At 36.6% G+C, this 24883-nt stretch overlaps 5 protein-coding genes across 6 annotated transcripts; 3 read left to right on the forward strand and 2 right to left on the reverse strand.

Moving 5' to 3' along the window:
- Positions 1 to 9607, forward strand: LOC129285477 (phospholipase A I-like). Of its 2 annotated transcripts, none has more exons than XM_054921212.1 (18): positions 1 to 888; positions 1447 to 1594; positions 1795 to 1876; positions 1960 to 2113; positions 2207 to 2416; positions 2523 to 2768; positions 2861 to 3023; positions 3171 to 3431; positions 3539 to 3660; positions 5501 to 5662; positions 5825 to 6017; positions 6132 to 6268; positions 6560 to 6698; positions 6914 to 7105; positions 7201 to 7666; positions 7758 to 7974; positions 8063 to 8152; positions 8940 to 9607. In XM_054921212.1, exons 1-18 carry the CDS (start codon positions 352 to 354, stop codon positions 9384 to 9386), a joined length of 3966 nt encoding a protein of 1321 aa, XP_054777187.1. In that variant the 5' UTR covers positions 1 to 351; the 3' UTR covers positions 9387 to 9607. The 2 variants fall into 2 exon arrangements, with proteins under 2 accessions (XP_054777187.1, XP_054777188.1); XM_054921213.1 differs by having other exon boundaries at positions 1798 to 1876.
- A 2649-nt stretch (positions 9608 to 12256) lies between these two features.
- Positions 12257 to 13789, forward strand: LOC129285478 (uncharacterized). Its single transcript, XM_054921214.1, has one exon. The coding sequence runs from the start codon at positions 12277 to 12279 to the stop codon at positions 12643 to 12645; it is 369 nt and encodes a 122-aa protein (XP_054777189.1). The 5' UTR covers positions 12257 to 12276; the 3' UTR covers positions 12646 to 13789.
- LOC129285479 (probable serine/threonine-protein kinase PBL23) lies at positions 13108 to 15841 on the reverse strand. Its single transcript, XM_054921215.1, has 5 exons — positions 15626 to 15841; positions 15159 to 15340; positions 14863 to 15052; positions 14330 to 14724; positions 13108 to 13563 (listed from the first exon to the last, which is right to left on the reverse strand). Exons 1-5 carry the CDS (start codon positions 15753 to 15755, stop codon positions 13108 to 13110), a joined length of 1353 nt encoding a protein of 450 aa, XP_054777190.1. The 5' UTR covers positions 15756 to 15841.
- A 2526-nt stretch (positions 15842 to 18367) lies between these two features.
- LOC129285947 (cardiolipin synthase (CMP-forming), mitochondrial) lies at positions 18368 to 21737 on the forward strand. The gene is made up of 8 exons (XM_054921944.1): positions 18368 to 18921; positions 19412 to 19478; positions 19578 to 19652; positions 19781 to 19832; positions 20366 to 20451; positions 20547 to 20621; positions 21186 to 21280; positions 21372 to 21737. The coding sequence occupies exons 1-8, from the start codon at positions 18449 to 18451 to the stop codon at positions 21460 to 21462; spliced, it is 1014 nt and encodes a 337-aa protein (XP_054777919.1). The 5' UTR covers positions 18368 to 18448; the 3' UTR covers positions 21463 to 21737.
- Positions 21738 to 22945: 1208 nt separating this feature from the next.
- Positions 22946 to 24621, reverse strand: LOC129286632 (pentatricopeptide repeat-containing protein At1g61870, mitochondrial-like). Its single transcript, XM_054922596.1, is given in 2 exon segments — positions 22946 to 24203; positions 24206 to 24621. Coding segments are annotated over 2 exon segments (1212 nt in total). The 5' UTR covers positions 24561 to 24621; the 3' UTR covers positions 22946 to 23346.
- Between the last annotated feature and the right edge of the window lie 262 nt (positions 24622 to 24883).

Genomic DNA, 24883 nt, shown 5'->3' on the forward strand with positions numbered 1-24883 from the left:
CTAAAACATGCCTCACAGTTGCACGGGACAACGATCACCAACCCCATCTAGAAGGCCAAAAAAAGCAATTTTGAATAAAACGGGGGACGGCTTCGGTTTGTTTCTTCAGTTTCAGTCTCTCTATTTACCAGTTCATCTTCAAAACTTTACTACTTTTCTCTGCATCTGCATCTCAACCTGCATTGAAGCCCGCCTTTAATCTCTGAACCCTAATTGCCAATCTTATTCTTTTTTCCTAATTCAGTTTTCAATCTGACCCGTCAACCATGATCAGATCCTCGTAGAATCCGAATGCTGCTTCCAGGTCAATTCCCAATCTTTCGTTCATATTGCAGTTGATCCTTGATCACAATGTCTTGGGGATTGGGCTGGAAGAGACCCTCGGAGATCTTCCGTCTCACGCTCAACTATGGCACCGAGGAGCCTGCGGAAATTCCAGGCCACAACTCGTCCTTATCTCGTTCGTCGTCTGCTTCTTCACATTCTTCCTCTTCCTCAACACTCTCGCAGGAACAGGAACTTGGGTTTCGTATTGACCTGGATTGGTCTGCATCAGAGGATGACGATCAGGTGGCTTTGAAGCTTCAATCGCAACTCATGGTGGCGCTGCCGTTGCCACAAGATTCCGTGGTGGTTGAATTGAAGCCTGGTGATCGTGAAAATGTGGATTTGGATATGAAGGTGGTGAAGAGACGGGAGCCTCTGAAGGCTATCACAATGACCAAGGCTATTGGCTCTGGGCAACAGAGCGATGGGACTGGAGTATTGACACGCTTGATACGGTCCAATTTGTCTCCCTTAATGCCCACGATTGGAGAGGGGATTGGAGGTTGCGGTGACCATTGGAGGAGTATATCTGTGCTCAGTATTTGTGGCTGTAACTTGTCGGTGAGTGTCTTTAGCTTAAAAGTTTTGAGTTTTCATGTTAAGTTTGCGACTTTCTTGCTATATCCATTTTTTATGCATCTTTTATTTCTGTTTTCCTTTGGATGATTTACGTGTCTTCGTTTTGGCTTTAACTTGTAGACAATGGCAATAGTAGGCCTTTGCAATGTACTTTTCTGTGTCTTGTATGTTTGTCGTGTTGAGGAATTGGAGCTCCAGGATGGACAAGTTCTTAATAACGCTACAACTCCTGGCATTTGAATTTTATAACTCCCCAATTGTTGGAAAGAGGCACCAATAACGGTTCCTTACAATTCTTAATAACCCCAGAAATCTTTCGTTTATAGTGCAAAAAATGTAAGGAACCGTTAGTGGTGCCTCTTCCTAACATTTCTGGCGTAGCAACAACTGAAAGAAATTGCATGGTTTTGATTCGCCTTCTCCCTCCACCCTCCTTGAATGTTTAAGAAGCACTTTGGTTTCTATTTTCAGTTTGAACTTGGAAGTGAGACTTAATTGAGTTGCATCAGGGATGTTTTTAAATTCATTACTCATTTACAGGTATTTCCGGTAGAGCTTACTCATTTGTCACAACTTGAGAAGCTTTATCTTGATAACAACAAGCTGACATTCTTGCCATCTGAGCTTGGTGATCTGAGAAGATTACAAGTGCTCAGAGTTGACAACAACATGCTTGCGTCAGTACCTGGTGAGACTTTCGTGTCATGAATACTACCTTGAAAGAATGGTAGTCTTTTTCTTACTTTGAGAGACTGTATTGTTTACATGTTTTTTAATAAATACACCGAGCATTCACGTGCAAACAAATGAATGTTTTAGCTTCTAGGGTCATAAGATAAATGTTCTTGAAAACATTTCCATTTATCTGATGTTTATGGTATCTTTTAGCAGTGGAATTGAGACAGTGTGTTCAGTTGGTGGAATTGTCGCTGGAACACAACAGGCTTGTTCGACCTCTTCTAGACTTCAGGTTGTTCTATTAGGCAACCTTGTATTGATTAGTTTGAATCCATGTATTCTTTTGTTTTTATTGTTATCCTATATTTATGGCAGGGCTATGGCTGAACTACAAGTCCTTAGGTTATTTGGAAATCCTCTTGAGTTTCTTCCTGAAATTTTACCACTCCACAAACTTCGCCACCTTTCTCTTGCAAATATCAGGGTTGTGGCAGATGAAAATTTAAGATCAGTAAATGTGCAAATAGAGGTAGATATGGAAAACTGACATGAGTATCTATTGCCGTTATTCTTTTGAACATATAAAATATTTAGTGAAATGCGCATTTTCTGGTGATTGCAGATGGAAAACAGTTCTTATTTTATTGCATCTAGGCATAAGTTAAGTGCCTTCTTCTCTCTTATATTCCGATTTTCTTCTTGTCATCACCCTTTGCTAGCCTCTGCACTTGCAAAGATAATGCAAGATGAAGGAAATAGAGTGGTTGTTGGTAAAGATGAGAATGCAGTGCGGCAGCTTATAAGCATGATCAGTAGTGATAACCGTCATGTGGTATGTTTAACAGTTCTAGATGTAATAATCCACTTATTTGATTTTCCATCTTAGGTGGTTGTGCTAATTCTTTTAACACTTTTTTTTTTTTTTTGGTTTTTAACAGGTTGAGCAAGCTTGTTCTGCTCTTTCTGCTCTTGCCTCAAATATTCCTGTTGCATTGCAACTAATAAAATCTGATGTTATGCAGCCCATAGAATCAGTTCTCAAATCTATGGGTCGGGAAGAGGTAATATCAGTATTACAACTTGTGGTGAAGCTGGCATTTATATCTGATACTGTGGCCGAGAAGATGTTGACAAAAGATGTATTGAAATCATTAAAATGTTTATGTGCCCGAAAAGATCCGGAGGCAAGTTGACTAGTCTCTTTTGGCTTGATTTGATTGGTTGCCTTGTATTGCATGATCCTTTGTTTTAAGGACTATCTCTCTATCATCTGTAGGTACAAAGGCTTGCTCTGTTGGCTATTGGGAATTTGGCCTTTTGTCTGGAGAATCGGCGCATTCTTGTTTCTTCTGAAAGCTTGCGAGAGCTTCTCCTGCGACTGACGGTTGGTATGGATCCACGTGTGAATAAAGCTGCAGCTCGTGCTTTGGCAATTCTTGGTTCGTCTCTAGATTTATGTCATTTTTTTTATTCCCTTTCTTTTGTTTGATATTATGAGCATCATATTTTGACTTTCAACTTGATTAAGTGAATGCTGGCAGGAAAACCTGATAAAAGATCATGTTTCTTCTTTCTGTGTTTTGTAGGAGAAAATGAAAACCTTCGGCGTGCAATAAGAGGGAGACAAGTGGCAAAGCAAGGACTTCGCATACTATCAATGGATGGGGGTGGAATGAAAGGTCTAGCGACTGTGCAAATTCTAAAGGAAATTGAAAAGGGAACTGGAAAGAGAATACATGAACTGTTTGATTTAATATGTGGCACATCAACTGGTGGGATGCTAGCTGTTGCTCTCGGAATCAAGTTAATGACTTTGGAAGAATGTGAAGATATATACAAAAATCTTGGTGAGAGTGCTACCAAGGAATGGCATGTACTGATTATTTTTATTATCATCAAATTGTTTGTTTTCCAAGAAATAGTAGATAAAATGTTTGATGACTTTTTGGATCAGGAAAACTTGTTTTCGCTGAACCTGTGCCCAAGGATAATGAAGCTGCAACTTGGAGAGAGAAGTTAGATCTACTTTATAAGACTTCGTCGCAGAGTTTTAGAGTTGTTGTTCATGGATCAAAAGTATGGAACTCTTTCTTTTGGGTTGCTGCATTTTGCAAAGTCTGTTAGTATTGCAGTTTTTAGCATTTCCTACATTTCTCAGAAGCTTGTGAGATACTTTAGGCCTTTTTTAAACTTCCTGACTGCATATCTTGATGTGGTCTCAATGATATGGATGCCATCTGAATCGTAGGGGGAATGTGCTATATAGCAAATTACTTGTGTTTAAATAAATACATAGCACATTCATGTGACTATGGTATGGGATGGGAAGAGTCAAAGAATATGTTTATTTATTTTTTTTTTTCCTTTTTCTTTTGGGAGGTGGGGTGGGATGGGTTCGAGTGAATGTATGGGGAGAGTCAAGGAAGGTGAGGGGAGTGGATTGAGAAGTGGGAAGAAGTTGAAAGAAAAATGAAGAGACTTAGAACTAGGCAAGTGAGTGGCGGGATTAGGGCAGGGAGAGAGAAATTTGTGAAAATCTCAAGAGGGGAATTGAGTTTAAGAGAAAAAATGGAAAATTTGGAAGGACGAAGAAATTCAGTGTATATTTGCCATAACTTCGAAAGGGAATAACAGATTTATGGGATGGGAAGTGTATATTAATTCTATAAAATGCAAGTATCAGATAGTAAATGCAAAGTTAGTTGAATAATCACATAAATTTTGTACTTATTGAATAAATGTGGTCAGGCAATGAATTTATAATGAATTACATGTGAAATTTTCTATTAATTAGTTTAAACTTTTAATATTTGTACTGAATCAATATGTAAGTGTACATAGTACTTATTATATATGCATTTGTTAATCGTGATATCATGTGTATTCTTTTTAATATGGATTTTACAAATGATAAGTTATGTTCTTTGGGAGTTTTAGCAATTATTTTTTTGAACATTTGTGTAAAATGGATTTTACATTTTTTTTTTTGAACATTTTATGCACCTTTTGAAAATACTATAGCTGCAATAACCGTAATGCAGTCACAATTTCAATTTAAAACTGAGAGGGACCAAGATAGTATGAGATCTCAAATCTCAGATTAAGTAATGAGTTTCTCAATGGGATGCTCAAGTATAATGGTTCTTCCAACTCAGTCTTTAACTTTAGGGGAGGGTTACCCCCCTTTCTTGAGTGCTTACTATTTAATATCGGGGTCAGTGATCAGTATCTTTGGAATGGGCTACTTGCAGAGGGTTTTGATTGGTGAATAGCTAAGTGTTGCAGAAAATAGTCATAGGGATGGCAGCTTTCCAAGGGCAGCTAATTCATAGGGATGAGACTATGGAATGCTTAATTCCAAGTTGTATGGGATGCTCACTGTTGTCCTTATCTCTAACATTAATAGCTAACTTTTGAGGAGGATTCCCTAATCTGCTTGGGTGTCTAGTAAAACCCATGCTTTAGAATATCAATTCTTCTTGGCAGGATAGCTTGTGCTTTCAAATACTCCTTCCAGTCCAAAATAGAAGTAGTTTTTAGGAAAAATCCGTGTACCAATAAAGACCCCATTCACATAAAAAATATATATATATATATATATTGTTTTCCACTTTTATCCCTAGTGCTAATTACCAATACACTCCATGATGAGTGAGAGATACATTTACACAAAGATCTAGGTTAATAAATACAAGGGGTAAAATGGGGAAAACATTGTTACAAGGTTGTTTATATTTTGAACTAAGATTAGTTGAGAGGAAATGCTTATATTTTAGACTGGAAGGAGTATATAAAATACAAAACCTTCTTCTAACCCCCTTTCCAAAAAAAAAAAAAAAAGCCAGTGGCTATTTTACAAACATATGTATTTAATTCTGTGCCGTAAAGGGAGACATTATGACTTATTGTCTTGCAGCACAGTGCAGATCAGTTTGAGAGACTGTTAAAGGAAATGTGTTCTGATGAAGATGGGGATCTAATGATAGACTCTGCTGTGAAAAATGTGCCGAAAGTTTTTGTTGTATCAACGTTGGTGAGCATGATGCCAGCACAGCCTTTCATATTCCGTAATTATCAGGTGAGAGGCCAAGTTTCTTATTGCTGTGTTTATATTGGTGACTGGATGAAACATCTTGGCCAAGAAACAAGGGTGTCAAATCTTATTTCTTCCTGGTTGTTAATGTATTATATTGTTGAAGTCTTGTTCTCTTTCTTCCTCTAATTTGTTACATGCAATTAGTATCCTGCTGGAACACCAGAGGTACCTCTCGCAAGTGCAGAGAATCCAGGGGCCAATGTAATAGGGTCACCTACAACGGGTGCTCAATTTGGCTACAAGCGCAATGCTTTTATTGGAAGTTGTAAGCATGAAGTGTGGCAAGCTATCAGAGCCTCATCTGCTGCCCCTTATTATCTTGATGATTTCTCAGATGGTACGATTTTTCTACCTTTCTCAGAACTGAGTATCTAGTATTTAGAGCTTTATTTAGTTTTTCCTTTTTCTTTAACATTTTTACACCTTTTTTTGTCCTGCTATAATACTTAAGATGTCAACCGCTGGCAAGATGGTGCAATAGTGGCAAACAATCCTACAATTTTTGCTATCAGAGAAGCACAACTTTTGTGGCCTGACACAAAAATTGACTGTTTAGTTTCAATAGGGTGTGGTTCTGTTCCTACGAAGGTAATTGCCCTTCTGTGTGTTAATTCTTCTAAGATATTTCAGAGTAAGATTTTTTATGTGGATACTATCATCCTGAAAGCAGTCCCTCAATGTTCTGTATTTGGGTAAAGATCAAGGTCTTTGATGGTAACCCATGTGCTTCCCGCCACATTTCCTTCTACAGTTTTATCAATATAAGAAATTATAATATGTGAAGTGAATCTGGAATTTTGATTTTATGTTATATGTTTTTGGATTATGAGGCTGTTGAGCTACTGTATAATTTAATATTATATTTTGAGACTATTATAGTTGCGGAAAGGTGGTTGGCGGTATCTAGATACAGGGCAGGTGTTGATTGAGAGTGCGTGCTCTGTTGATCGAGTAGAGGAAGCCTTAAGTACATTGCTACCTATGATTCCTGAGATACAGTATTTTCGTTTTAATCCAGGTATGAAGTGAGTTTATAGTGTGAAAAGGAAAGAATCTCCCATTTTTACATAACTAATTCTGATCAAATAAGGTTTAAGCAATGTGGTTTTTCCTGAATTTTTTTACTTCCTTTCTTTTCCTTTCTTTCTAGAGAAGTATCCATGGCAAGTAGTTCATTTTGGAGAGAACTTTGACTCCTGAACCCTGATCAGCATTTTCTGGCTTGTTTTTCAGTTGATGAGCGTTGTGATATGGAGCTGGATGAGACAGATCCAATGGTCTGGAAGAAGTTGGAAGTTGCAGTTGATGAATATATTCTAAAGAATAACCAAGAATTTCGAAATGCCTGTGAGAGACTGCTTCTACCTTTCCAACATGAAGAGAAGTGGTCAGAGAATCTTAAATCTAAAGTGAAGACAAAAGAGGGTATTGCTGCTGATAAGTTGTCTATTTGCTTAGTGTAATATTTTACCTCTGGTGATCCCTAATTAAAATGAGTCTTTCCTATTCTCCTTTACCAGGTGCTAGTGGCCCCACTTTAGGTTGGAGGCGTAATGTACTACTTGTTGAAGCTTCACAAAGTCCAGATTCCGGCAGAGCGGTGCACCATGCCCGGGCACTTGAATCATTTTGTGCTCGTAATGCAATACGATTATCCGTTATGCAGGGATTTTCTGGGAATGTGAAGACAGTGCCAGGAACATCATTGCCAACGCCATTTGCATCACCTCTGTTTGGAAGCTTTCCATCAAGTCCACATGTATATAGTCCTGATATTGGTCAAAGGATTGGACGAATTGATCTGGTCCCACCTTTAAGTTTAGATGGTCAACTAGGAAAGGCAGTTGCTTCACCTCCAATATCTCCTCGAGGACTTAGACAGCTTTCTCTGCCAGTCCGATTGTTGCACGAGAAACTGCAGAACTCTCCACAAGTGGGTGTCATACATTTGGCTCTTCAGAATGACTCAGATGGCTTAATTATGAGGTATTTGTTCCTTTATATTCTGAATTTCTTATCATTGGCTCCCATTCTTTTTCTCTATTTGGATGGAGGCATGATATTGGGGTCTATTTAGTTGGCACAATGATGTATTTGTGGTGGCCGAACCTGGAGAGCTTGCTGAAAAATTTCTCCAGAATGTAAAATTCAGTTTATTGTCAACAATGAGGAGCCATCGCAGAAAAGGCGCATCACTCCTTGCCAATATCTCTACTGTTGCTGATTTAGTTGCTTTCAAGCCTTATTTCCAAATTGGAGGCATTGTTCATCGTTATCTAGGCCGTCAAACCATAGTATGCCTCCTTCCCCTTATGATTTACTACTGTTTTTTCTATTTGAATTAATAATCCGTATGAAATTTATCCAAAATTTCTTTTGAAGGTTATGGAAGATGATGAAGAAATTGCATCATACATGTTTCGTAGGACAGTCCCCTCTGTGCACGTAACACTTGATGATGTTCGATTGATGGTAGGTGCTTTGCTTCTATTTGATTTACAATCTTTCCGTCTCTGAATTCTGGAGCTTCACCCAAAGTATTAAACATAATCTGTCTTATCTGCTGCCACCCAATTTTTAACTTCAATCGTTTGTTGAATGAGGTATGGTATATTAATTGCTGGATTCTACGGGAGTTATTTCTTTCCACTGCAACAAGTATTGGAAGAATAATGGCCAATAATTATTGCATTGTATTGCACCTGGCACTCTTATGGCTTAATATGCCAATCATTTTTTTCTTGAGGAATTATTTGAATTGCCAGCATAGCATGGTGCCTTATATCATTGTAGATATTGGAGCAAACAATTTACCAAGCTCAGATACCATCTAAGGATTTTTTTCGGGGGTTAAAAAAAAAATGACAGAATTTTGAGCAACACCACCAATCGAATTTCATTTAGACTGTGATCCATCAATTGAAATTATTCAACTATGGTGCCTTGATTTAATATGCAACCATTCTCTTTGCATACTTCACTGGGAATGTGGGGAGAAACTTGTACATCTAATAAGAGGGAATAATGATGTTATGTCTAAAGAAGAGCACTAGCATTACTGTTTCAGTGTGTAAGTTCTTAATGCATTTTGTTATGATGTCGCTGTATAACTGCATTTTTCATGGGTGAGGTGAAGGGGAGTCAGAGAGATCATAAACGGAGTATGAAGATTAGATGCTGTGTCATGTTTAATTATACCATATACATGAAAAATTGGGTCTCATCTTTGTTGTATTATTGATGTTCTTGATTAAGCTAGGTTGGAGCATGGAGAGACAGGATCATAATATGCACGGGGACTCTGGGACCTGCTTCAACTCTTATTAAGGCCTTTCTGGACAATGGTGCCAAAGCTGTGATATGTCCATCAAGTGAACCCAAGGAGTCTCAGATGACATCCCTTGATGGTGCCGGTTGGGAGGTGAATGTATCGGAAAATAGCAAGTTTGAGATCGGAGAGGATGATGCAGAAGATGAGAACGAACCTGCCAGTCCTCTAAGTGATTGGGAAGATATCGACAATGAGAAAAATTTGGACCGGAATGTTTGCTTTTGGGAGGATGATGAGGAAGAAGTGTCACAATTTGTATGTCAGTTGTATGATTCCTTGTACCGGGAGGGTGCTAGCGTCAATGTTGCTCTGCAACACGCTCTTTCCTCACATCGAAGATTGGGGTATGTGTGCCATCTCCCCACCATACAATAATTTGATTACTTCATCTTTACAGTCTACACATAAATTAGGAAAACAAGAAACAGAAAACAAAACTAGAGGGGGAGAGGGGGAGTTTACGACAGAAAGATAGGAAGCAAGAGAAGGAACGTGTTTATATGAGGGAGTTGCATTGGATATCCAAATTTTGAGGCTGACTAATACATTTATCTTCTGATGATCATTGATTTATGAAATAGAAATTGATTAGTCTATTTTTTCCCCGCAGTTATACTAAGGTCAAGTTTATATAACGCGTGGATTTTTTTTCCCCCCTAACGAAGTAGAAATTCTACGGTTGGATTGTAAATGATGTACACGAAACGAGTATTGGCAAGCCCCTCAAGTTTTTGTAATTTTCTTTTCGAGTCTCGGTCTTACAATCATACTACCGTATTAGTTATATTTGACCATGCACTGTTCCTTGGAGTTGCATAGGAACCCGGAAATTGTCCTCTTAACAGGAGCAATCTTGGAGGTTAGAGGACGTAAAGCTGACTAAAAAATATATATATATAAGGGATGTCTAAGCCATACAAAAAGTAGAACAAGCTGAAGCAACTTGTCCAAAGTTGAAGAGGCATTCTTGGCAAGCCAATTGATTCAACTTTTAGGTTTTTGATAGACGTGCTGTAAGTTGGTGTTTCAGTCTAATGCCACGAGTTACCTAATTTCGTTGAACACTTTCCAAGGGAAGTATTGCTACATTATCTCAGAGCACTTAATTAATTGTGCCTAAATTGAATCGCCAATGATCATCTCGCTACAGAACCCTCTTTCTAACACAAGCCCTTTAAGGATACCCCTCAATTCTGCAGCAATGCAACTGATATTCCCAAGCTTTCTGATAAATCTTTTAATGCAATTCTCCCATTGATCCCGAATAATAACACCACATGAAGCCTTTTGTGTCTGATTAACCGGCTATCAACATCAAGACGAATATGATTCGGACAGAAATTCCTTGCTGATGTGCTTCAGTCTAGCCTGATTTTGAAGCATGCCAGTAAGGAATTTCCAGTATGTTGATGGAATAGGTTGAGGTATGATATGCTCTATCTTGACAGCATATTAAAGAGTAAAAGACCGAACTGACATAGGACATCACATGCTGAAAAAAAGTTGTTTAGCATCTTTCAATCGTTGGCAACCAAAAGCACATTTGCTCGGGGACTTCTGCTTGAGATTCTCTGCTACACAAAGCACTGTCTTTGGAGTACCTATACCAGTCTGTCTTCATATTTGTATTTGTACTTAACTATTTGTTTAAAGAATAAATTACACTATTCATTGATTTATATAATCCTTTTTACTATAAAATTTATATTATACCATTTTCGTTCAAATACAAAGCATTTCTTTGAAAATCGTATGTTTCAATATTTAAATTATTTTAAGAATTTTAAAAACAATTAATATCTTTTTACTTAAAATGCTCATAAGAGTGTATTGAGATTACATTCCTTTGTTTCATTAATATGGTCCATTTTCATGCATCAAATAAGGATAATTTTTTTTAAAAAAAAAGAAATTTTAACTGCCTGACTACTTTTCTTGATGTGGGTGAGTAAGGGGAAAATACGTTGTAGTTCAAACCGACGTAATACGTTAATATTTTGAAGTTGGGATAAGATGATTGATGAGGGAAACAAAACTTTTCCGGTGACTTTTTAAAAATACTCCAACGTTCAAAATCATTAAACAAGGTAACTTAGCATGAATTTCCTAACTATTGAATTCCCTGACTTCAATAATGGGAGTGTCCTATTCAATTACTGCCAATTACCAACATGATTTCAGTCACTAAGGATGAATGAACGTGCATAAAGTTGGCCTTCATGAAAAATATTACACCATGTCCTCTTTCAAATGATCTTTTTTTTTTTAAAAAAAAAAAGAAAATAATTTAAAGTAAAACAATCATATTACATATATAAGCAAAAAAGAAAAATAAGGATCCCATGCCCTAAAAGCACCGAACTCCTCTCTTCCCTTTATCCATGGCATCAGGCATGAAAGGTGGACACTCACTTTGACCCCAACACACTTAACATCACGAGAAAGAAAACTCAGTGCTTCCTCACATTTAAAATCGTTTTCCATCATATTAATAATTGCATCCTTTTTTTTTGTGAGATAATTGCATCCTGATTTTTTTTTTCACTGAGTTATTTGTTAAACTCTTTTATTAATGAACACACACACACACTATACTCATACTGTTGAATTGCAAAAAATATTTATTTGTCTTTATTAAAAATTTGATAACAATCTGTTGAATAATTAAGGTTATTAAAAACTTTTATTATAAATGAAGTTTGCTAATTGTGTATTGTGAATCTAGGATCAATCAAACTAATTGTGTTGTTTGCAAAAGAAGCAAAGGAGTTAATGACCTGAGAAGTCAAAAGGGCATATAAAGTGAACAAGGCCTCATTCATTGGAGGAACCAGGAGGAATTTCATGATCATGTCGCTTTTTCTTTCTCTCTTTCTTTTCTTTATTCTTTCCTCTAAAGTTCCAATCAGGATTGGAAATTTCATGCTTTCAATAAAGCATTTTCAGCATATACTATTTAATTAATATTAAAAGATGAGCTGGGCGTGATGCTTCAAATTGAAATTGTATATTTGAACTCATCATCACTGCCTCTTTTTTTCCCCTGATGGTAACTCTTTTTTTGGTCCAGAATCATCTTTTATGAAGGACTGTAATATAATAAGAATACTGCACAAAGTAAACGGGTAACAAACTAAACAGCACATTCCCACAATCCTAAAATATACAAGAAAAAAACTTCTTTTTACTATAGAAAAAAAAAATTCACCATGTTAATGCACTATAAAAGCAGAGGCGGAGGTAAACAAAATTCAGAGAAACTGAGATGGGAACTCCTCCTCCAGCGGCGATAGGAACCAGGGGCACGGTCGGATCTCTGGTGAGGAAGGAAATTGAATACTTCACCATGTTTGAGGTAGAGAGACGAGGATGTCGTTCTCAGAGACAACCTCGTACACAAGCTGTGGACCAGGTTTCTGCAAGAGGATTTTCTAGTTGCAGACCCAGTTTCTGGGTGGCTCTAATGACCTGGAAGAGGAAGAAGCGAAGATTCTCAAGTGGATTCCTCCCAAAAATCTGTTCTGTTCCTGAAGTAGCAGAGACCAATCATCTAGACAGAATCCCAGGTTTTAGCTACAGGATCCTCAGTAATGACATCAACAACTTCGGAGACTGCAAGGATTGTGTGACATGAGATGATTATATAGATATCTCTCTTTAGTTTTGAATGAAACTCACAAGATATCTGTGACAGCAATTTAACAAAGGTGAATTGGAGTTTGTCCAGTAATTTTATTGTGGTTGCAATCTGAAATCAGTGCTGGAGATTGTTGTGGATATTGCAGCCAACAAACAAGACTGAGGATCATATATCAATTTGGCTTTCATTACTCTACTCTTGTTCTCTAATCTTTATTTTAGATCGCACATATCAAAAGAATTTTCTCCAAGATTTGTTAGAGCATGGCGTTAACCAAAACAAGAGCAGTACAGACACAAATCATCAACAAAAGGTTAATTTATTATTTTTTATAAACAGGACTAGAATACAACTAAGCACACTGATCTCTGCAACACTCTTGTTTTTTTTTTTTCCTTTTGTTCATTTTCTTTAGTGTGAATAAAGTTCTTGAGTCACCCACGTTAGATGATATTGCTACAATTGTTGATGGCCTGCACTTGAACTTCCAGCCCAGTGATGATGTTGATGGCCAACACTTGAACTCCCAACCCTGTGATGTTGTTGATGGCCTACACTTGAACTCCCAACCCTGTGATGTTGTTGATTGTCTACACGTGAATTTCCAAACCTTTCATGTTGTTGATAGTCTACATGTGAACTTCCAACCCTAAATGATTCAACGTGGCCTGCTATTTTTACAGATTCTTCTTTATTATATTGAGGATCATCTTCTTCACCATTTACTGGGAGTGTTATATGCTGAAGGGCTGTTACTACATCACTCATCAAAGGTCTTGTGTCTGCTTCTTCTTGCAGACACATGGCTGCCACTGCGAGTGCTTTGAAAAGTCCTTTCACTGGGAAGTTATCCTTCAGCAATGGATCTGCCATTAGTGTGAACTTCTCTCTGTCTTCAAGCAGTGGCTGTGCCTGCATCATCAACAATGTCTTCACAACCTCAAATTTTTATAATAACTACATGTGGGTATTGCATGAAGTTTGAAAAATGAGCTGCGCTTTTCATGACTCAGAGACAGTGCAGTTTCTTGTTATTTTGTACGGTGATGCTAGGAGGTTGATTTTGATTCAGTGTGTATCGTTGGTAGGGTGTTGTGTGAATTGTTTGATGACATGTGAGATAACAGCTTTAGAATTACCTCATGCTCAAAGAGCTAAAAATGAAATGATAAAAGACCCTTTATACTGGTTAAAATAACAATTTGGATCTAATAACATTATAAAACTAATTTGGATTTTTTGAAATGACTTCCTAATTTTATATGAAGTGAGGAGAGAGATAGACAAATGATTATAATAATATCCACTGTTGAAATATTAAATAGGGAGAATGACAGGTAAGGACCTTATAAGAAAGTTAATGTCAAATTAAAAATTTTAATACTGAAATATAGGAAAAGGAATAGTAAATTTTAAAACTTTAATATTAAAGAAATCCTAATTTGATATGAACTTTTTTTTGGAGTTCTTTTTTATCATTTTCTATATAGAATATAGGTCCCACAAAAGTGAGGCCTATGTTTTGTATTTATTTCTCTCTCCTTACTCTATATGAATTTAGTTTCAAAAGATTGGATGATCAGGGAGAACGCATATATGAGTTCCATTTAAGGGAAGAACAATAAATTAAAAAGACATAATGCAGGGGGAAAAGAAAAAAGATGGAAATTAAACATACCCAATCGATAAGATTTTGCTCTTCTTCTGCTCTAGAAGTATCATAGACTCTTCTTCCGGTGATGATCTCCATTAACACAACTCCAAAACTATACACATCTGACTTTGTGGTGACACGCCCAGTCAAAGCATACTCGGGTGAACAGTACCCATATGTCCCCATCACCCTGGTGGAGACGTGATCCTTGCCTTCCTCTGTTGGTCCCATCTTGGCCAATCCAAAATCTGACAGCTTGGCATTAAAGTTCTCATCTAACAATATGTTTGATGCTTTCAAGTCTCTGTATATTATCGGTGGATCTGCTTCTTCATGCAGATACTCCATGCCCCTCGCTGCTCCTTCTGCTATTTTCATTCTCGTAGCCCAATCCAGTCCCTCCTTATCTGGCTCTAAATCTGACGTTGAATATAAAATATATATACATGTGAGTGTGTGTCACCTGGTTAATAATAATGCACACATATATATGAGATATAGTTCAACTAATTACAGGTTATTATTATAAGAATGTTGTTGGGGGTACTATATATTACCTAGAAGGTGACTTTCGAGGCTGCCATTGGCCATCAATTCATAAACTAACATCCTTTGATCTCCTTCAATGCAATAACCTATGAGCCTGACGAGGTTGGGATGCTTCACTAGACTCAACGTTACTACCTCTGAAAAGAATTCTCTACTTCCTTGCATTTTATTCCTGTCCAGTCGCTTCACAGCCACAGCCTGTAAACATTCCAACATGTACAACTTTTACTGGTTAACAATCATGATCGGTCTCATACAATATCTGACACACACAAGTGTTTGAGAGGGAGAGGGAGAGAGAGACTTGGTCAATGCTTTGTATGTATCCTTTGTAGACACTGCCAAAACCACCTTCGCCAATCAAACATTCAGAACTGAAGTTGTCAGTTGCGGAGGCGAGTTCTTGGATTGTGAAGACTCGAGCATTGTTCTTCGCTGTTCCATATTTTCGTATCTCAGCAGTAATATGTTTTTGTCTGCTGCTACCTGCACATGCATTAAAGAAATGTTTCCATTTTTACAATGCTTTAACTTGCTTCTATATATTCCTCTTGTTACGAATCATTCCTCTTATTTTCTGGGGATAGGTCATTTTGATGGCTATGTTTAAAAATTTAATTAATCTTTAAAACCTTTGACGAGTTAGGTATATATATTTTTTAATCTAGCATCCCCTGATCAAATTCTTTTAAACAATTCTTATTGCGATAAAAAAAACCTCAAGGATGTGATATTGCAAGGAAATAAAAAGGGCCGAGTAATTTTCTGTACCTGTTTTGGAAGAGAGAGCCCCCAAAAAAGATTTGAATGTGGATTTCCTGGATTGTGCATATTCCATGGGACTTTTGTTCAGAGGAACAGTTTCAGCCTCAGGCTTATTGCAGCATGGGAAACAATCCATTTTCTTTCTCTCCTGGTGCAAACCCTTTTGAAATCCTAAATCGTTGCAATGACACGTAAATATGAATATGAACTCTCTTAATTAAAACCTAATTATCAAACGCAACCACAATCTGAAAAGGTTGCAGGCTTGAAGATGATCGATGATCATCAGAAGCTGCTGTAAGGTCATGCTAGGATAGGGTTAGGGTGAGATTTTATTCGACTCAAATTCGGTTTGACATCTGTGTTTAATTCGTTGGTTGCCAAAAATGGATGCCAATTTTTAGTTGTTGGGCTGTTTCATGTTAAATTTGATGATTTGATGCTTATGGTGTCAATGCACAGGAGAGAGCTCTTGTGTTAGTTTATTTAGTTGTGCATATTGCAAATTACAAAGCATGACAATTTGGTTATGTCCTGCTATTATACTAATTATGTAGACTATAGATGTAGATGATAAAGCACGGGGATGCACCTGTGGATAAAAATGGATTGTATCAATATTTTGGCCTAAATCAAGTATTTAGTTTCGACCAAAAATATATATTTAGTACTTGTCAACCACTAATTATCTTAATGATAAATTGACAGCGTCACATTTCTTATTTAAAAAAAGTTTCAATTGAAACCTAATATTATCATATGTTCTTTACAAATAATAAAAAATATCAAGAGTGTCAGATATGTTAAATCTCAAAAGATAACAAAAATTTTTTAAGCTTCCTTATTACAATTTACTTAATGTAAAAATATAAAGAAATCAAAATAAATAAGTATTTGATAAGTAAATGTGCAAATTGCAAGATTGTAAATGTTACAAAGCTAAAAATGATTTTAAAAACTATCTGAAAATACATAGCAAAAATGCTAAAAGTATTAATGGATGTTGATAATTGATTACACGTGTCTTTTTTGCAATGCTCCTTTTATAATGTTTTGGTTGAGATCATTACCCCACAAAATCCAAAGCTTTTTCACAAAATATCAAGAATTCATTAATATTACCCATGAGACTTGTGGCACGATATATCATATCCCTTCAACAGTCTCATTTGTTTAGTCATCCCAAGTTTTAATGTCTAAGTTAGGCTCGTGCATGATACTTTCTTCTTTTATAGTAATGGATTGAGTTATATTATTTAAGCTGATTGTGTTTTTATCTTTAGTCTTTTTTATTGGGCTGTCATTTTAATTTTAGACCCAAACAATAGGTTTATGTAAATGTGTGGGCATGTAAGTAATCCTTCCATGGAGGATTGGTTTAAGGACAAAATTTTAAAAAAACAAGTATCTTGTAATTTTGGCCAAGTCATGAAATTAAAATCACTTTTTTGAATTCATTTTTTAGAATTATAATCAAGTTCTTTAAAAATTAATTTTTATATGAATTTCAATAAGATCATATTTTTTCCTTTGAAGATAATAAAATTTTATAGATTCTTATGTTTCTTTTTGGGAAAAAAAATGTAACTACTAGATATTGAATCAAATGAGTAAAGATTTGTCTAATGTAACTGAGCTCAATTCAAACTAACTAGATCTATGTTGATGTTGAATGAAACTAAATATACAATCAAAATAATGACACTAAATTAGTCTATAATCCACTGTTAAGAATAAATATAATTTTTTTCCTTTTATTTTATTTATTTTAAAACTTTTACATCACATAGTAAATAATATTAATCAAAGATTAAACTAAAATTAAAGTAAAAAATGTTGGGATGAAATTGATGGTGATTAGAGATTTATTAAACTACTATTTATGAACATAAATTTATGTAGAATAATATATTTTCAGGATAACTATAATTAATTATATTTGAGCATTTAATATATACTGAAATAAAATAATTTTAGTTTCTTTAAGAAATTAATAAAAATAAGACGAAAAAATATTAATAAAAACATTAGATTATAGGCAACAATATAAATCATAATAATGGGTTTGTAAAACCAAGAAGGATCGGAGGCAGTTTATATTTCAGAAAATGCTATTGAGATGAAAAGGCTTGTTGATCATTGTTGTAATGGGCCCTAGGCTGTAAAACTACAAATGCAGCTTCCTTTCCTTGCATCTTATTGAAAAAAACTGTTTTTTTTTTAATTTATTATTATCTTATCCATGTCTTTTATTTATAGTTATGATCTTATCCATAGCATTCATTCTTTATATTTGAGAAATATATTTTTTGTTCTTACTCCCAAATCTTTACCAAATAGTAACAAGCTAATCCTGTTCCTTTAAATTCAAGCAACATTCATTTTAAAATTTATTTACAAAAAGTAATATATCGTTGTACTACTTTTAAATTTAGTCTATCTAAAAAGTAGTAGCAGTTGTGTTTTTTTTTTTTTGGTGAACGTATAGTTTATTATTATTATTATTATTATTATTATTATTTTTGTCTTCATTATTTCTAATAAAATGAGTGTATTCAGGTCAGACTTCAGAGACTGGCCTGGAAAAAGAAAAGTATAGAGCTCAGGTCACCGCTGACAACAATGCGTTTAAGAAACTCTTAACACGTATCACTTGACCAACGACACCAGCCAACACTAGCTTCGCCCACTTGGACAAACTACAACATCACACGTGTCGTCCTTCTTCTTCCTAAAAGTCTAAACCCCTTCAAAACCTAATTTCACGTAAGAGGCTTCGCTCTTCGGAGCTGCCAATTTCTGAATCGCATTTTCAAGAATGCCTCGACGATGGTGCTCTTTTGGTCCCTTAAGCTTATAACCAATAACACCAACACCAAAAGTCGATCCTTTCTCACGTTATCGACCACAATTACTTCCTCATTCTCGCGGTGTGCTTCTCCCTCTAACCCACTATTCCGATTGCCTTCCAATAACGGTCCTCACAGATTCTTTCCTCATCTTTCCAAATGGATTATCCCATTTCAGCAAGGTCCTCTCTTCCTTGCTTGCCCACCATGGAAGCTCTCTCAGTCCGCCACTCCTCTGTACCTGCAAGGAAATGGCTTCGTTCGACGAAGGGTTGAAGCGTTGAATTTGAATCTGAATTTACTTCGGGCTCGAACCCGTTTTCCTCTCAAATTGTTGGATCGGGTCGATTCCAGCTCGAAGGAGTCTTCCAAGCACGGTCTCGTGGACAGCTTCGTTAATGTGCCAAACCTCATCTCCTTCAGTCGCATAATTTCTGGTCCTGTTCTCGGATGGTACGTTCACTTTTTCCCCCTTGTGGTGATCGGATGGTACGCTTGTTTTGTATTTTCTTTTCATTTCTTGAGATTTTTCGAACTCAGAAGTCTGGCTTCTGGTTGTTAGAAATGTGAAATTGATTGGGGGGGGGCAAGGAAGATGCTGCTTTCTCGTACTTAAAGATACAAGAATAAATATAACCCTGAGCTCATTAATGTAGAAGATTCACTAATGCTTCGCAGGGAAACAACTGAACCAACTGTAAGCAGGAGAGAGAAGCCTTGCTCATTGCTTTCGTTCCTTGTCGTCTTTATTGAAAAATTGCTTTTTCTTATGTTTGAATTCATTACTTTAGACCTTGGGTAATGAAATGTTGATATTTATTTCGTTTGTGAACAATTTATGACAAAAAGAGACGGTAATTGCATCAATAGAATTTGCCAAACTTTTGGCTGCTGTTTATTGCTTGTTTAATGATGCTCTTGTTTGTGTGGTGATTTTGTCCAGGATGATCACAAATGAGATGTATACTTCATCGATGATAGGGTTAGCCATCTCTGGGGCAACTGATTGGGTATGAAAATAACCTTTTGTAAAATTATTATTGAAGCAACCCACTCTCTATTCAATAGAAGTTACGTAAAAAAATTCTTTCTCTTCTCATACGTTACAGCTGGATGGATATCTGGCTAGGAAGATGAAAATTGATTCTGTGGTGGGTTCCTATCTTGATCCACTTGCAGACAAGGTGCAAAATATATCCCTTCCTTCCAAGTTCTGTGTCGTTTCACATATGAGGTTGCAAACTTTTTGGATGATAGAACCAGCCTATTGGCTATATTTTGCGTGATGATTTACCTTAAATATATGATGCAGGTTCTTATTGGTTGTGTTGCAATTGCGATGGTACATCAAGATCTATTGCATCGTAAGTTGATATTAGCTTCTGTCAAATTTCCTTTTCAGCTTAGGACATTGACTGCTAATGTGTTTACAGCGTTGTATTAGGCCATGGTTGTGAACAGAGATGATAGCCTTGTAAAAAACTAAAAAAATTTGACTGTCTCTCTGATAGCAACATACACAATTTATACATCTTACTTTAAAAGTCATCCAGCCTGCTTTGCTAAAATTACAGATACTGTGATTCTGTGAATGTGCTATATCGTATTTTAATAATGGAAGTTTTTATTGTCTTAGCTACGTCATCATTTTTTTTAGATTTAGATTTGTTGATGTTCTGCACTGGCAATAGGTGTAGTACTAGATTATATCTTCTATTAAGTATATATTGCTTCAGGTTGATCGTTTTGGCAACTGAAAGGGCATGATTAGTGTTCTTGTTGAAATAATTGTATTTTTTTTTTTTCTTCAGTTAAGCTATGAAAGAAACACATTACCAATAGTTTGCATTCTTTGATGTATTATTTAAATATTCGTTTTGGTTTTTGTACTTTGAAGCTGGACTTGTTGGACTTGTTGTATTTCGAGATGTCTTCCTTGTTGGTGGTGCAGTATATTTAAGAGGGAGTAGCTTGGGCTGGAAGGTAAGAATGTGGTTCTCAAGTTTTCTTTTTTGCTTGAGAAATTGTATGCTGTTTAATTTTCTTTGGAAAGCTTAATTACGCTCTGCTTCTCTCAGTGGAAAAGCTGGTTTGATTTTTTTAACCTTGATGGGACTAGTCGTCAAAAGGTTGAGCCACTCTTTATTAGCAAGGTAAGCATTTTTTATGTTCGAGTTTATTGGGCAGTACTTGGCTTTGGGCATTAGGTAGGGAGAAGATTATGTGATACTAGTTGTCATGACCTGTTTATGAAGCTGCATGCATTTCTTAATTCTAGGATGACCTATTGATATGCATCGATGGAACATTTACAGCTTTAGATTCTGAAATCCCGCCAGATCCTAGGTAATTGGTAGATGGACTATTGGAGTTTTGCATCAGTGCATGGTTTGTTGACTGGTGTATAAATATTAGATTAGCCATAAAATGCAGCATTGCTAGAAGTGGAACTGAGCCCATTTTATGATAGATAATTGGAATATTTACAAGCCAGACCAGTCTTTCAATGGGTGCAGAGCAAATCTTTGCCTCTCATTTCGTTATGGTTAAAAGTTTTGTAGCTGTCTTGGGTTAAATTACTAATTTACAATACCTAACCCCAGCCCTTGTCCCAAACGTAAGAAGATTAAAAAATGGTACTGCATAAAAAGCATTAGGTAGGTTATGAGCATAGAGAGCATTTCTGCAGTTTTGATTTTCACTATGAATGTGGACAGGTTAATACAGTGTTGCAGTTAGCATTAGTTGCTGCAGCTCTTCTTCAACCTGAGTTTGGAACCCAAGAAACTCAATCGTACATTACTTATCTGAGGTATTATTCAGGCCAGAATTTTGTCTTGGTGGTGCTCCTAATCCCGGCAAATATTCATAGGTGCTCAAGTTGTCATTTTTAACTGGTGCAGTTGGTTAGTAGCTTCAACAACAATAGCATCAACTGCAGCATATGGAGCACAATACGCACGGAGATCCGCACTTGCAACGAAGTTAGCTTAGGTTCTCCATCGAGCTAACCACGTGAGGCACACCCATATTGATATGAACGAAATTTAGTGACTGTATAGAGTCAATCAAATTGTTCGCCATATACCTGGAGATACCGAGCATTCAGTTGTTTCAATGCACTCAGTCGTGAGGGTCGGTAGATTTTGTATTTCTTAGAAGGATGAAATTTAAATGTAATTTTCTGTTGCTATCGGCTAACTGAATCATGTGTAATAAGAGTATAAAAGGATGTTGCGTGCGAATGGAAAATTATAATTCTTGTATTATTATGAAATTACACACCCCTCTTCCAAATATGTAAGATATTTTTTAAAAAATTGAATGTTAAAAAATATACATGTTTTTATTAAAAAACAATCAATCAAGATATTTTTTAAAAAAATTGAATGTTAAAAAATGTACATGTTTTTATTAAAAAACAATCAATCATTTTATTAAAGGGAGATTTGATTAAAAATGTAAGGGAGGGAGTACTTGGCAGTTGATACTTAATCATTAAAATGGCGAGGCGCAAATCTTCATTCATCAGCTTTAACGGATATATTTTTCCCAAAATTTTGCTTAAAATTATAAAATACAATTACACGTTAACCCATTACCCAGTACCCACTGCACCAAATTCTAGTTCAGATGATCTACATGAAATTTTCTGAAATTTACACGTTTAATTTAACCAACTTCAAATTCAATCGCGACTTCTCAGTCCTTTTAGCTTATCAATTCATTGAAACGAACTGTAAAAACAAATGAAGGCTTGCAGAACGGTAATATTCAATGCATGATGATGAACCAGCATGCAGATGAATGTCTAATGAACAACCACCCACATAATCAAATCCTTAAGGAAAAGTCTTCAAACCGTGTATTCATTTTAACAAGGTCAAGTAAAATCATTCAAGGACCAGACAACCCGATTAAGTAATCCCTAAGTCCCTAACCGACGAAGAAAAGCATACCGGTATTCAAGCAACTAGCCCCCGCGTTGTTCAGGTCCTCTAATGAGACCGTTCTAAATAGCCATTGTTTCCCCCTCATTATTTATGAACCATACTCCCGAGCGAGCTTGAACTTCAAAATTTAACTAGAGCTCCACCATTTTCATATAATTGAATTCCATTTATTTGAAAACGTGACTGATAAACAACACCTGACAGACACTTCTAGCATAAGGGAAAATCACTTTATCATGGTGAAGCCTCTTCCCAGTTGCACATAATCAAGTACACATTACTGGCACCTGACAGACTTTTGTTCCAATCTCCGAACTGGACGATTTATATGAAATGGCGTTCGGTGCTTTGGCGGCATGAAAATAGATAATAAAACCTCAAGGAGATTTGATCCATTCACTTCTACAGGAATAAACAGCTTAGGTTTTCTCCAGGTTATTTGTTGCTATAGCTTAACCATTTAAATATCCCTACCACTTTTAAGTTTTGACATGCATCAAAGAGATTATCTGAGAGCTTGCACAAGAAACTAAAACCATAACTTAGAGATCAATTTATGGAGGTCACAGAAACTCAGAGAACCATCCACGTTTATTACCCGAATAAGAAAATTACCTATCATCAACAAAGAAAAGTATACAAAACTGAATTGGCAGAGTATCATTTAACATGGACTTTTAGCAACAAGCTAAGTCAGAGAAAAATAAAACTACATGATGGGGCCAGTCGTTCTTCAGCCGTCCGATCCGGATGTAAATCTTTCACAAGATGAAGAATTGATTCATAATATTGGGCAGATTAAATGACCGAAACAACTTACCCTTGACCGCAAACATAAGGTCATTTTGGCCAACTTCCCTCTGATAAATAATCTTTCAGGATTCTGCCTGATCAACAGAATATTTTTACGAATCACCGGTGTCCGTTATTGAGGCAATCCAGCTTCAATTTCATTCCATTTATCACTGTTTTCCGTAAATTTCTCCTTGATTTGCTTGATAAGATCTTTAGCTTTATCAACCTTCGAAATGCTGACCAGCCCATCCACGAGTTTTTTCATTGTCGAAAACGTAGGAATCCAATCCTTTCCCATGCTTTCTTTGGCAATCAGTAAAGCAGTCTCAAAATCTCCACATTGGCACAAGAAGTAAACCAGAGTAAAATAACAGTTGCTATCCGGCTTGAAACCTCTCCTTTTCATGTCCACAAACAATTTCTTGGCTTCGTCAAAGTGGCCGTCTCTACATAGTCCATGAATCAAATGAGAGTAAGTAACAGAATTCGGCTTTTTTCCCATGGATATCATTCCATCAAGCAAAGCTTTTGCCTCCGCCGATCTCTTCAATTTACACAGACTCTGAATCCTAATATTGTAGGTGCTTAGACCCGTTTTAATACCATGCTTCTTCATCAAGTCCAACACCTTCCCGACCTCATCAAACTTTTCCTCCTTGTAAAACCCCGCAATCCATGTAGTGAAAGTAGTCGCATTTGGCCCGACAGACTTCCTATCCATCTCAGCTAATATGGAATACACAGAACTAGACGAACCCGACTCGCAGAAAGCCTTGATTACTGTATTATAGGTATCAAGGTTCGGCTTTATTTCATACATCTTAGGGAACTGAAGATAAATTCGGCTCACCTCCTCATAGTCCTTGGCCAGAATACAAGCGAAGAGAAGAGCATTGAGCGATCTAACCGACCGACGAATGCCCAATTCATCCATTTCCTTGAAACTCCGAATGGCATGGTCAAGCATGTCAGCTTGGCCATACAGAAAATCGCGTGCGATACATAACGCTCATTCCTCAGGTCAGGTCGTGTCTTCAACTCCTCGAGGAATTGACGAATTCCCTCGAAGTGATTAAACTTGGAGAGTTTGGAAATGGCGACAGAGAAAGCAACTCGATCGATGTGAGTCACGGGAGTGAGTGAAGCAGCGCGGCAAATCTCGAGGATGCGTTCTGGGTTCTTCTCGGCCTTGAGAAGATTGAGGGCGGCTCTGGATTTCTCGATAGAGGAGAGAGGCTTGGATGAGTCCTGAGATAGGATTGTGGAATAATGACGTTTGGGGCAGGCTTGGCGAAGCCGACAGAATATAGACATTGTAGGAGATGGAGATGGAGCTCGAGGCATAAGCCCAGGTAGGGTTTTTCAGCAGAGACGATGGGAGAGTGAAGGCCAGTGAGTTTTGATCGTTGTGGGGTGCGGAGAAACAAAAGTCTTTTGCACGCATGTGTATGCACTATTGGTAAGTCCGCTGATCGTAACCGTTTATTCATTTAAGATATGTGGTAGATGTGCGGCGGGGATCAAACAAGGGTTGGTGAATGATTATACTATTTTGAAATAAAGAAAGTTTTAAACCAAACATTATTTAATTCAATTTTTATTGATTTGGTCTTTAAGTTTTAACTATTTTGCTTTAGTTACATGAGTAATGATACTGTGTTTTTCTT

Source organism: Prosopis cineraria, unplaced genomic scaffold, assembly GCF_029017545.1.
Source record: "Prosopis cineraria cultivar Desert tree isolate PC_DT_omini unplaced genomic scaffold, ASM2901754v1 PC11, whole genome shotgun sequence".
NCBI classification, from domain to species: Eukaryota; Viridiplantae; Streptophyta; class Magnoliopsida; order Fabales; family Fabaceae; genus Prosopis; species Prosopis cineraria.

What these genes read in the sequence shown, in the direction of transcription:
- LOC129285477 (XM_054921212.1), top strand. Translation starts at nt 352, where the DNA reads ATGTCTTGGGGATTGGGCTGGAAGAGACCCTCGGAGATCTTCCGTCTC. An exon ending in CATGCTTGCGTCAGTACCTG is followed by an intron (nt 1,595 to 1,794) that starts GTGAGACTTTCG and finishes GGTATCTTTTAG; the next exon opens with CAGTGGAATTGAGACAGTGT. An exon ending in GTGCCCGAAAAGATCCGGAG is followed by an intron (nt 2,769 to 2,860) that starts GCAAGTTGACTA and finishes TATCATCTGTAG; the next exon opens with GTACAAAGGCTTGCTCTGTT.
- LOC129285478 (XM_054921214.1), top strand. Translation starts at nt 12,277, where the DNA reads ATGGGAACTCCTCCTCCAGCGGCGATAGGAACCAGGGGCACGGTCGGA.
- LOC129285479 (XM_054921215.1), bottom strand. Translation starts at nt 15,755, where the DNA reads ATGGATTGTTTCCCATGCTGCAATAAGCCTGAGGCTGAAACTGTTCCT. An exon ending in GGCTCTCTCTTCCAAAACAG is followed by an intron (nt 15,341 to 15,625) that starts GTACAGAAAATT and finishes ATGCATGTGCAG; the next exon opens with GTAGCAGCAGACAAAAACAT. An exon ending in CCTCGAAAGTCACCTTCTAG is followed by an intron (nt 14,725 to 14,862) that starts GTAATATATAGT and finishes ATTCAACGTCAG; the next exon opens with ATTTAGAGCCAGATAAGGAG.
- LOC129285947 (XM_054921944.1), top strand. Translation starts at nt 18,449, where the DNA reads ATGGTGCTCTTTTGGTCCCTTAAGCTTATAACCAATAACACCAACACC. An exon ending in TCTGGTCCTGTTCTCGGATG is followed by an intron (nt 18,922 to 19,411) that starts GTACGTTCACTT and finishes GATTTTGTCCAG; the next exon opens with GATGATCACAAATGAGATGT. An exon ending in ACATCAAGATCTATTGCATC is followed by an intron (nt 19,833 to 20,365) that starts GTAAGTTGATAT and finishes TGTACTTTGAAG; the next exon opens with CTGGACTTGTTGGACTTGTT.